Source organism: Corylus avellana, chromosome ca2 (genome assembly GCF_901000735.1).
Source record: "Corylus avellana chromosome ca2, CavTom2PMs-1.0".
In the NCBI taxonomy this organism is placed as follows: domain Eukaryota; kingdom Viridiplantae; phylum Streptophyta; class Magnoliopsida; order Fagales; family Betulaceae; genus Corylus; species Corylus avellana.
In genome coordinates, this window is record NC_081542.1 from 50249808 (window position 1) to 50262549 (window position 12742).

General features: G+C 34.0%; 2 protein-coding genes across 2 annotated transcripts; both read left to right on the forward strand.

Moving 5' to 3' along the window:
* The first annotated feature begins 5513 nt into the window (after positions 1 to 5513).
* On the forward strand, positions 5514 to 5969 carry LOC132172879 (uncharacterized). Its single transcript, XM_059584441.1, has one exon. The coding sequence runs from the start codon at positions 5537 to 5539 to the stop codon at positions 5855 to 5857; it is 321 nt and encodes a 106-aa protein (XP_059440424.1). The 5' UTR covers positions 5514 to 5536; the 3' UTR covers positions 5858 to 5969.
* A 5370-nt stretch (positions 5970 to 11339) lies between these two features.
* On the forward strand, positions 11340 to 11841 carry LOC132172857 (uncharacterized). Its single transcript, XM_059584426.1, has one exon. The coding sequence runs from the start codon at positions 11359 to 11361 to the stop codon at positions 11677 to 11679; it is 321 nt and encodes a 106-aa protein (XP_059440409.1). The 5' UTR covers positions 11340 to 11358; the 3' UTR covers positions 11680 to 11841.
* The last annotated feature ends 901 nt before the right edge of the window (positions 11842 to 12742 follow it).

Consider the following 12742-nt stretch of genomic DNA (forward strand, 5'->3'; position numbering starts at 1 on the left):
GATCCTCCCCTTCCTTCTTCTTTTCACCCCCCACCTGAGCTCAACCCACTGGTTTTATGGCCAGGACCGCAATCCAGAGGCACCATTTTGGGCACTGCACATGACCTCGACCCATGTACCATTTTGTGTTAATGGCAGTGATAAGAGTTGGGGATTTCAACTTCGAAATGTGTGTTCGTTTGCATACCATTCAAACACGATTCGCACCTATTCAAAAATTGTTAATAGCCTAAGCATTATAATTTCAGTCTGATAACGAAATTGATTAATCCTTTTTGGCCCGATAATGAGACTTGATTAACATTTTTCCTTGAGTCGTTATAATTTTCTGACATTGACGTTCTCATACAAGGAAAGGTCAATTTATCAGTACCCTAAATCAAGAATCCAAGATTAGGAAAGGATGTTTTGTACAACATGGATAACTGTAATCTATTCAATGGCTCGAAAGATTCCATATATACATGGCTTGTAGATTGTCTTGAAAGGGACTGTGTTTGGCAAACACTTCTTCGCGTTTCTTTCCAAAAAAAAAAAAAAAGTTAATTGTTGGCAGATTTGATATATATATATATATATATATATATATATATATAAAAGTGAAAAAAATTGTTTTGTAGTGATTTTTTTATTTGAATAGTAATAAAAAGTTATTGATGTGATATAAAAAGTAAAAATATTTGGGTTAATTTTGAGAGAATTTTTTGAGATTGTGGGTTGGGTCTGGTCCACTTCAGTCTAGTCCTTTGGCAAACGGTGCCAGTATTACTAAACAACTTTCTTCACATTTGTCTTCAAAATGTAGCTCAATCAACTGAGACCAGGCCTAATAAAATGGAGGTTATTAGTTCGAATCCCCCATCTTGTACGAACATGTCAAACAAAAAAAAAAAAAAAAAAAACTTTCTTCACATTTAAATCACATCAATCAATTCATTAATTATTTACCAAACACACCGACAACATTCAGGAGATCAAGAAATTCTCTCCCATCCACAATTTATTTGCTGCAATTTTCATTTCTCATCCCCTTCTGAGTCATTGTAGTGGATTCCTCCCATTTATGATAGGTCATGGTCTGGAGAAACATATTATTGGTGGCCACTGAAGTTTTCCTTCCAATGGTACATAAATGAAGAGAAGGCACATGTACAATTGAAAACAATGTTACATATTAAATATATAGTACAAGTCATTTATATTTGAAAGACATAAACCTAGTTACAATAACATATAAATTTTCATTTCAACAACGTCATTTTGACGTCAGGGTTACGTTTGGCCGTCGAAATCTTTTTCACCAAATTTCTCAACCAACTTTGGCTTTGTTTGGCAAAAATTTTTTGTTTTTGTTTTTTTGTTTGTTATGATAGTAGAAAGTGATTGATGTGATTACTTCCATCTCTATCTCTATGTATTGAGAGTTAATACTCTTCAATATTATATCGGGCTTCTATTGCTTGTCAAGCCCATATCAATATCTCGGCGGGCTCTATCATTCAAGCAGCCCAATTCCCAACAATTTTTATCGTGCTAATTTTTCTAACTCAATTTAAAATAAAATTTTGTCAAAGAGGCTTGAAAGTAATAATTATTATTGAGTTAATTAATTAAATTCAGTGGGGAAGTAAATTTTGTCCAAGGTGGAAATTAATCATTTCTCGATAGGCTACATATATATAGAAGATGCCATTGACTCTGCGGACTGCTATATATGGACAGTTCATCATCCAATAATATTTTCAATCAAGAACATAAGAATAAGAAACATTCAAATTATAAAATGATCTCCTTGTCTTGATCAAACTTCTATGAATTTCTCTTATATATTATATGACAAATCATATTGTATCTTGTGAAGTAACATACATATAAGAGAATCTTTCAGTTCCAATATTGTAAAAGAAAACCAGGCTGCTGAATTCATCTGCCTTCGTTTTGGTTATTCAAGAATCATCCTATACAAGGATACAATGGATTAGGATCATTTCCAATTCATTTGAACTAGAAAGTATTTGATTCTTTATATTTGGGGGAAATTTTTTTTCGAAAAAACTGTGAAATGACAAAAATGCCTCTCAACTAGTAAATACCTACTCATTTTCAAGTCATTTGAATGGGAGAGAATCCTGTTCCGAATACAACCGGCTGAGAATCTTCCTACGACACTAGGAGCTAAACATAAGAGCCTATGAGACATGACGTGCAAAGCTCCTTACTTCTTCAAATGTTTCTTTCTCGAAAAGATATGAAGTAATTAGTTATATGTACGTATTGCATGCCATTTAGACAAATGAGTGTTGTATTTGCCCTCTCAGTGGGGCTAGCCAAATAATTTCGGCCATTCTGATCCATTTCTTTAATCTTTTTACATGTTCGGTAGATTTATGTACATTTTTTCTAATTAATTATTGAATATATAAGACCCACACAAATATTACTTTAGTCTATTGATATGATCACTTTATTTTAATTGATCTGTTTTGGCAAGCCAGCTGCTTCAAATGCATTGACAAGCCATAATTGTTGACCTCCAGCGTTCTCAACTTCTCCTTGTTCCGATCAAGGCACCCACTCATCCTTCAGGTGCTGCAACTCTCGCTCCTTATTCTCGTACTCTTTCTGCCGTTCAAGTTGGATGACCACCGCGCGTTTGACAATGGCGTTTTCCTGTGTCAGCCGTTCAACTTGCTCCTTCAACGCCCTGATTTCCTTGTCGAGATGGGCATTAACCTGTGCGCCAACGATTCTTTCAAATTCTTCCAGCACTTGTAAGGATAATTGTAACAGTTTTTTTTTTTTTTTTTTTTAAATATAAAATTAATACGACTTTTAAAATTACCATTAGATTTATAATAAGATATTATTGAATTTTGGTTATAATTGTGATTTTAAACGCTAAATCAATTTTGGATAGACAGAAAAACACAATAATAACTTCTATCATTATTCTTTTGAACCCACTAGAGGTTGCGGGACCAAATTACGATTCTTACATTAGGGTGTCCGACTTTTGATGTAATTAATGTCTTATATTGGTATTTTTAAATTTCAGTGCAATTTAGGTAGCACCATACGCTTGCCTTGGTCGGCTTGGAGTGCATGATTCATTTGCTTAAGATTTTTGTAGTAATACGATATACTACACCTTCATCATATTTTACTCTTATTTCACCGATAACAATGACTAATGGACACTGCCATATCAACCCAATAAAATAAGAACATAATATATAACAATACTGCTTTTACAATTGAGGTGGCTAATTTGCAACGCAACTTGAATAGCTTAAAAAGGGGATTGCAGAGCCCACTTATCCCATGCATTTAGAGGTGTCCGAATTGCAAATGAACCACATGTCCCCTCCTTGGCCACTCCAATTGTATGGAATATTGATCATGTCAAGTCCATTGCCCTGATCAAGGTCAGGAGAAACTGAAGTTTTCCTTCCAATGGTAAATGAGGAGAAGGCCCATGTACAATTGAAAACAATGTCACATATTAAAGATATAGTACAAGTCATTTATATTTGAAAGACGACGTAGACCTAGTTACAATAACATATAAATTTTCATTTCATCGTCATTTTGACGCCGAGGCTACGTTTGGCCTTTGAAATGTTTTTCTAACAATATTTTTCTAGAATGACGAAAGAGAGTTGTAATTAATAATTTTTATTGTGTTAATTAATTAAATTCAGTGGGAAAGAAAATTTTGTCCAGAAACATGAAAGAGGTGGAAATTAATCATTGACTCTTCTATGATCGTATGGACAACTCGAAAGGCTACATATATATAGTAATATAGATGATACATATATAGTAATATAGTAATATAGTAATATATAGCCATTGATTCTGCAGACTGCTATATATGGACAGTTCACATAAGAACAAGAAACATTCAAATTATAAAATGATCTCCTTGTCTTGATCAAACTTCTACGAATTTCTCTTACATATTATATAACAACTCATATTGTATCTTGTGAAGTAACATACATATAAGAGAATCTTTCAGTTCCAGGCCATTGTAAAAAAAAAAAACAGAGTGCGAATTCATCTGCCTTCTTTTTGTTTATTCAAGAATTGTCCTATATAAAGATACAACCAATTTGGATCATTTTTAATTCATTTTAACTAGAAAGTATCTTATTCTTTATATTTGGGGGGCATTTTTATCCAAAAAACTGTGAAATGACAAAAATGCCTCGCTCTCAACTATTAAAAACCGACTCATTTCTAGAGAATCCTGCTCCAAGTACTACCGGCTGAGAATCTTCCTATGACACTAGGAGCTAAACAAAAGAGCCTATGAGACTTGACGTGCAAAGCTCCATACTTCTTCAAATGTTTCTTTCTCAAAAAAATATGAATTATATATATATATATATATATATATATATATGTCATGCTGCCTTCGTGCTTACTTAAGTACACCGGAGTCCCAAATATCACTACTCATATATATATATATATATATATATAAAGAAGGGATATAATTAATGGGTTTGTTTCTATGCAATCATTTTTAAAAAAAAAACAAACAAACTTTAGGGCAATGGACTTGACATGATCAATATTCCATACAATTGGAGTGGCCAAGGAGGGGAGTACGTGCGGTTCATTTGCAATTCGGACACTTCTAAATGCATGGGATAAGTGGGCTTTGTAATCCCCTTTTAAAGTTATTCAAATTGCATTGCAAATTGGCCCCCTCAATTGTAAGAATAGTATTGTTACATATTATATTCTTATTTCATTGGGTTGATGCGGCAGTGTCTATTAGTCATTATTATCAGTAAAATAGAAGTAAAATTTGATGAAGGTGTAGTATGTTAGATTACTATAAAAATCTTAAGCAGATGAATCATGCACTCCAAGCCGCCCAAGGCAAGCATACGGTGCAACCTAAATCGCACTGAAATTTAAAGATATTAATTATGTCCCTTCTTATTTATATATATATATATATATATATATATATATATATATTTGGGACTCCGGTGTGCTTAAGTAAGCACGGCGGTGGCATGACATGTGTCACATCACCGGCGTGCTTAATGTTCAAGCACGCCCGAGTCCCATATATATATATATGAAAAAGGAATATCTTATTGGCTATCTGGTTTTGCTCGGACAATTAATTAACAGGATATGTGGCTCATCTAAGACACCTATTTAATGATAGTAAAAACTCTGAAAACCCTAATTAATTAGGAAGCCGGCCACTCAACATCATTGAATCATGATCAATACGCAACAGATCGATCAATCATTATTTTCTCCTCGAAAAGAGACTAATAACCACTACAAAGTCTATAATAAATATAGAGTAACGTATTAACGAATAGCACCCTTCAATTAATATTTAATTGAGATATCGTATGGGGTTCGAATTTTGCTTGTATTACTGCGCATATGACGCGCAGTCTTGTCGCTCACGGGTCCTATGGCTGCCTGCCTATATAAACGACTGCCGTCTGTCAAGATTTCGTCTCTCTGTGTAGAAAGAGAGAGAGTGAGAGAGCTAGACATGGCTTTCAGGTGGCTTCTCCATTCTGCATGCCATGTCATTGGGTTGCCGAAGGACACTACTAAGCTGGACACAAATGAAGATCATCGTGTCATCAGTAGCTTGAAGGTCTCTAACAATGGAGGATTGGAAAAACACCCTTCAAGTTCAGGGTTCCAAATGCCTCTTCACTACCCTCGCTACAAGAAGACGGACTACGAGAAGATGGAGGAGTGGAAGGTGGAGCTTCTTCTCAAGCAATACGGGCTGAGCTTTGAGGGCACTCTTGATGAAAAGAGGGCATATGCAATGGGGGCATTCCTGTGGCCTGATCAATATTAATTATTTACCAACTTCATGCAACCGATCTCTCCATGCAATAATATTGGTTTCTTGTTTGGTTTGTGATATGTGATAATAGTTGCAAGCTAGAATAAACGACAACCTTAATTAAGCAAGCATATGTATTCACTATATATATATTCTTTCTCATAATGTTTCAAAGGTCATCATCAGATGAAAAGAGTAGTACTTTTTTGTTTTCCCCTGGAAATATAACACAACAAAAAGAGAACAGTACTACTGAAATGGGAATGCATATCCATGGCTTGAAAGCTTTTCCCATACTTTTTTAAGCAATGATAAAATCTCCCATTGAGTTTTAAAATACTTAAGAAAAACAATTTCACCCTTAGAAACTTGAAAAATATTGCATGTGTTTGTAATTCAGCTCTCACTTTAACTAAATATTGCATATGTTGGATCTCACATTTAGGAAAAATTTAAGTTCACACAAGAAAAAAAATAATTAAAATATTAATTTTTATTAACTTAACCTTTTAGAATGAGTTGTGATTTAGCACCAAGAAAAGCGCATCGTGTTTAATACTAAGGGATCATTAATTAGGAAGGCATATACTTTAAATTAGTTAAGCAATTGTTGATTGAAATTGTTGGTGTCAATTATTGCTTAGGTCTAGAAGAGACTAATTTGTAAACAAGAGTCGTATTTCAAGGAGGCATCAATAATAGAATTTCAATGTCGATTGCTTAAAATGGGGAATGAGTGGCTGGAGTATGAAGAATAGCCGTGATTCATGTAGACATTTGCAACCTTGCAAAGGAAGCCACCCTTTAAATTTGTGTATAAAAGGAATGGATTTGGCCACGTGTAACGTGAAGTAGTCCATTGATTTGTGTTAGACGCAATATGTCCCATTTGCCAAGCGAAAAAGCAATCATGATTTAAATAAGGAATAAATGCTTTTTGAGTCCTAGAGTCCCTATTGAGTTTTCTTAAATGTGATGTAGCTTTTAAAATCATCAATAGATTAAAATTCAATAATGATCATCTCAAATTCAATTGTGATATTAAAGGCGCGACATCACATTTGGGAGGACAATAATCCTCCTTATAGCTTTACTCAATACTAAATGAATGAAGCACATAGAAATAAAGTCATATAGTTCTTCTTATTGAAACTTTATTTCTATGTGCTTCATTCATTTAGTATTGAGTATATATATATATATATATATATATATATGACAAAATTGTGAAATGACAAAAATGCCTCTCAACTATTAAAAACAGACTAATTTCTAGTTCATTTGAACGGAAGAGAATCCTGTCCCGAATACAACCGGCCGAGAATCTTCCGACGACACTAGGAGCTAAACATAAGAGCCTATGAGACTTGACGTGCAAAGCTCCTTACTTCTTCAAATGTTTATTTCTCGAAAAAGATATGAAGTAATTAGTTATCTGTACGTATTGCATGCCATTTAGACAAATGAACGTTGCATTTGCGCTCTTAGTAATTTTAGCCCATCCTCATCCGTTTCTTTAATTTTTGGAGAAACTTCACTTTGGCCTCATGAACATCCGCCTGATTTTACAAACCCTCCCTGAACTTCCAAATCTCTCATTTTAGACCTTTGAACTTTCAATTACTCTCAATTAGAACCATTCCATTAATTTTAGTGGTTAAAAATACGAAAAAAAGACCAAAATGTCCTTGATTTTCATTTAAAAAAAAAAACGTTTTGGAAGTTGAAATTTTATACAAAAGTCAGGGATATAAACGTCATGTAACGTTTAAAATCTGACGGAGGGGTCCACATTGAGAGTAATTGAAAGTTCATGGGTCCAAAATGAGAGATTTGAAAGTTCAAGGAGAGTTTGTAAAATCGAGTGGAAGTTTAGGAGGCCAAAATGAAGTTTCTCCTTAATCTTTTTACACGTTCGGTTGATTTAGGTACATTTTTTTTATAATTAATCATTGAATATGTAAGACCCACACGAATATTACTTTAGTCTATTGATATCGCTTTATTTTATTTCTTTTTAGAGAATATTAAAAGTCAGAAATATGCAGAAGTAACAATATGAGAAGAGGAAGTGAACAAAATTAGGAAAATTGCTTTATCGATTGATCCACTGCATGCCTTTGAAAAGAAAAAAATTAGGCACAAAATTAATTTCTTAGAAGTCATAAAGAAAGTAAAGATTACAAAAAGAAATTGATGACATTAAAAGACATGGGGGCAAGCCAGCTGCTTCAAATGCATTGACAAGCCATAATTGTTGACCTCCAGCGTTCTCAACTTCTCCTTGCTCCTTCAACGCCCTGATTTCCTTGTCGAGATGGGCACTAACCCGTGCGCAGACGATTCTTTCAAATTCCTCCAGCACTCTTGTTAGGATATATAATTGTAACACTTTTTTTTTTTTTTTTTTTTTTTTATATATATATATAAAATTGATTTGACTTTTAAAATTACCATTAAATTTGTAATAGCTAGGTTATTATTGAATTTTGGTTCTAAATGTAATTTTAAACGTGAAATCAATTTTGAGGAGACAAAAAACACATTAGTGACTTCTATTATTATTCTTTTGAACCAACTAGAAGTTGCGGGACTAAATTACGATTCTTACATTGGGGTGTCCGACTTTTGGTGTGACTAATGTCTTATATTGATATTTTTAAATTTCAGTGCAATTTAGGTTGCACCGTACGCTTGCCTTGGGTGGCTTGGGGTGCATGATTCATCTCCTTAAGATTTTTATAGTAATCTGACATACTACGTCTTCTTCATATTCTACTCTTATTTTATTGATAACAATGACTAATGGACACTGCCACATCAATAATGAAATAAAATAAAATATATAATAATACTATTCTTATAATTGAAGTAGCCAATTTACAATGCAATTTGAATAGTTAAGAAAGGGATTGCAGAGCCCGCTTATCCCATGCATTTAGAGGTGCATGCCCCACACCCCTTCTTTGTGGACCACTCATATCGTAAGTGAGCCCCCCTTCTTTGTGGACCGTCCGAATTGCAAATGAACCACACGTCCCCTCCTTGGCCACTCCAATTATATGGAATATTGATCATGTCAATTGCCCTTATTGGCTTGCTTGTTTTGCTGGGACAATTAACAGGACACGTGGCTCATCTAAGACACCTATTTAGGGCAAATGCTTTTTTGCATTCTCTCACCCATCTCCCCACCATCTCCTCTCTCTTGTATTTATTTATTTATTTTGAAAAAATCAAGCTGATGAAAGAAGAAAGATGGTGAGGAGATGGGTGGGAGAATGCATTGTAGCAAATCTTGATAGTAAAAACTCTGAAAAGAGAAACTCTAATTAATTAGGAAGCCTGCCACTCAACATCATTGAATCATGATCAACACGCAACAGATCAATCATTATTTTCTCCTCGAAAAGAGACTAATAACCACTACAAGGTCTATAATAAATATAGAGTAACCTATCAAGGAATAACAATCAAATTATGAGACTCTTCAATTAATATTTAATTGAAATATCATATGGGGTTCGAATTTTGCTTTTGTATTACCGCGCATATGACGCACAGTCTTGTCACTCACGGGTTGGGGTAGAGCCAGAGGGTTTGAGAGGGGCACTGCTCAACTCCTAAAAATTAAAAACTTCATATGCCCCCCTTAGTCATGATTATGCCCCTTCTCAGCAACTCTTGAGGCCAAATGCCCCCCTCGACAGCCTTAGCTGCATAATTATGCCCACGAAGCCCTAGCCATGATTATGCCTCTAGGAAAGTTTCAGAAGAAGTTGAAGAACGTAAGGTTGAAGATGAAGAAACCGCACCGTTTCACTAACCCAATATTTTTCTTGAAGCTTCTCACTCATTGCGTAGATAATGAAAAAAATACAATTATTATTTGAAATAATATAATTGACAAGACCAGTGGCGGAGCCAAACAATTTATATTGGGGTGTCGCTAAAATTTTTTTGGCGTCCTAAAAATTTTCTCCATCCTAAAAATTTAGTAATTCATATGGATATTAAAGGTTATTTAATCATTCAAATTAATAGTGAAATTAAATTATTGTTTAGTCAATGTTAATACGGATATAAGCAACAAAATAAACATTAAAAAAAAGTTCTATTCCCAATACAACCAATACAAAAGTGTTCTAGTTTGCTATAAACATGAGCAACAACAACAAAAATCCAAACAAGAATTTCAACAATCAAAATAACCATTCAAAATATTATCTAACTATCACAAACACATAATAATACAAACTACTTATGAAATAAACTTGAGCACAATTAATAGTATCTAAGAAAAATGAGTACCTTTTAATAAATCAGAGGTATCTTAAGGGATTTTTTGAAAACAAATCAAACAAAATAAGGTCTAGATGAATGATGTACGTAAACCAATAAAAACAAATAATGAATTAGAAAAAGAAATGATGGAACACACAAAAACAAAAAAAAACAAAAAAAAAGGAGAAGAAGAAGTACTTATCTTCTAAATTGTCTTCTAAACTTCCTCCCCACACTAATTAATTTTGTTACTTATATTTTAGTTTAAATTGTCTTCTATTAATTTTAGTACTTCACCTCCTCACTCCTACTCCTCTATTTATTTTTTTATTTTTTCTTCCTTAAAATTCAACTTCACACCTTCTAGAATTTAATGCTTACATCTACTCTCTTCATTTATTTTTTTTCTTCCTTAAAATTTCGATCACTCACTCACCCTTCTAGTATCTAAATTCTAAGGCCTATCTTCGATTATTTTTTCGCCTTAGTTCTCCTCACCTTCTAGAATCTAATGCCTTTCTATTCTCTTTAATATTTTTTTTTTCTACCTTAAAACTCACACGCAAGCCTACTCCTTGCAGGCATTTTTTTTTTCCTTAAAAAATGGCATTCTTACCACTCATTTCTAGAAGATTAATTTCCACCACCATTTCCACGAGACCCTCACTCCTCATTGGCTCACTCCTCACCTTCTCATCTTCTCTTACCTTTTCATCTCCTCTCATTGCTCTCACCTCTTCTCTTCTCATCTCAAGACTCAAGCTTTCAAACAAATGAATAACCAAATACCCACTAGGACTACTACTAGTGAAAAAGATGAGAAGGTGAGGACAAGATGCGGTGCCGTGGTAGGATAAAAGAAATTTTTTTTTTAAAAAAAAAATCCATGGCACCCCCAAAGACCAACGTCACTCCACTACTGGACAAGACAAAGGTATTGGTGCAAGAGAAAAAGAAAGAAAAAAAAAAAAAAATACAAGAAGGGACAGGCGTGCAAGTGTAAAGGTGTGAAAAATACAATTGTTTATTTGAAATAATATAGTTGGCAAGACAAAGGTATTGGTGCAAGAGAAAAATAAAGAAAAAAAACACAAGGCCAGGCGTGGAAAGCAAAAAAGTAGAGTTGCACAACATTTGAACGGGTCCTATGGCTGCCTGCCTATATAAACGACTGCAGTCTGTCAAGATTTCGTCTCTCTGTGTAGAAAGAAAGAGAGAGAGAGCTAGACATGGCTTTCAGGTGGCTTCTCCATTCTGCATGCCATGTCATTGGGTCGCCGAAGGACACTACTAAGCTGCACACAAATGAAGAACAACATGTCATCAGTAGCTTGAAGGCCTCTAACAATGGAGGATTGGAAAAACACCCTTCAAATTCAGGATTCCAAATGCCTCTTCACTACCCTCGCTACAAGAAGTCAGACTACGAGAAGATGGAGGAGTGGAAGGTGGAGCTTCTTCTCAAGCAATACGGGCTGAGCTTTGAGGGCACTCTTGATGAAAAGAGGGCATATGCAATGGGGGCATTCCTGTGGCCTGATCAATATTAATTATTTACGAACTTCATGCAACCAATCTCCATGTAATAATATTGGTTTCTTGTTAATTTGGTTTGTGATATGTGAAAATAGTTGTAAGCTAGAATAAACGACAACCTTAATTAAGCATATGTATTCACTATAGTCTTTATATATAGTTTTATCTTTTCTTTCTCATAATGTTTCAAAGGTCATCATCAGATGAGAGTATTACTTCTTTGTTTTGTTTTTTCCCCCTGGAAATATAACACAACAAAAAGAGAACACTACTGAAATGGAAATGCATCCATGGCTTGAAAGCTTTTCCCAGGCTTTTTTAAGCAATGATAAAATCTCTCATTGAGTTTTAAAATACTTAACAAAAACAATTTCACCCTTAGAAACTTGAAAAATATTGCATGCGTTTGTAATTCAACCCTCATTTCAGCTAAATATTGTATATGTTGGGTCTCATATTTAAGAAAGTTTAAGTTCACATAGAAAAAAAAGAAGTTAAAATATTAATTAAATGATTAAATTAACTAATTGTTATTAAGTTAACCTTTTAGAATGAGTCGTGATTTAGCACCAAGAAAAGCGCATCATGTTTAATGCTAAGGGATCATTAATTAGGAACGCATATACTTTAAATTAGTTAAGCAATTGTTGATTGAAATTGTTGGTGTCAATTATTGCTTAGGTCTAGAAGAGACTAATTTGTAAACAAGAGTCGTATTCAAGGAGGCATCAAGAATAGAATTTCAATGTTGATTGCTTAAAATGGGGAATGAGTGGCTGGAGTATGAAGAATAGCCGTGATTCATGTAGACATTTGCAACCTTGCAAAGGAAGCCACCCTTTAAATTTGTGTATAAAAGGAATGGATTTGGCCACATGTAACGTGAAGTAGTCCATTGATTTGTGTTAGACGCAATAGCTATGTTTGGGGAGAGCGTGGCCCGGCACTGTAGCTAGAACGGCACTGTTCCAGCTACAGTGCCAACTGACACGTGGCGTCAGAAATTGATTTTTTATTTTTTATTATTATTGATTTTTTTATTTTTTATTATTATTATTTTTTAATCAAAATATTAAT

Excerpts from the sequence above, each read along its gene's own strand:
- LOC132172857 (XM_059584426.1), top strand. The coding sequence starts at position 11,359 with ATGGCTTTCAGGTGGCTTCTCCATTCTGCATGCCATGTCATTGGGTCG.
- LOC132172879 (XM_059584441.1), top strand. The coding sequence starts at position 5,537 with ATGGCTTTCAGGTGGCTTCTCCATTCTGCATGCCATGTCATTGGGTTG.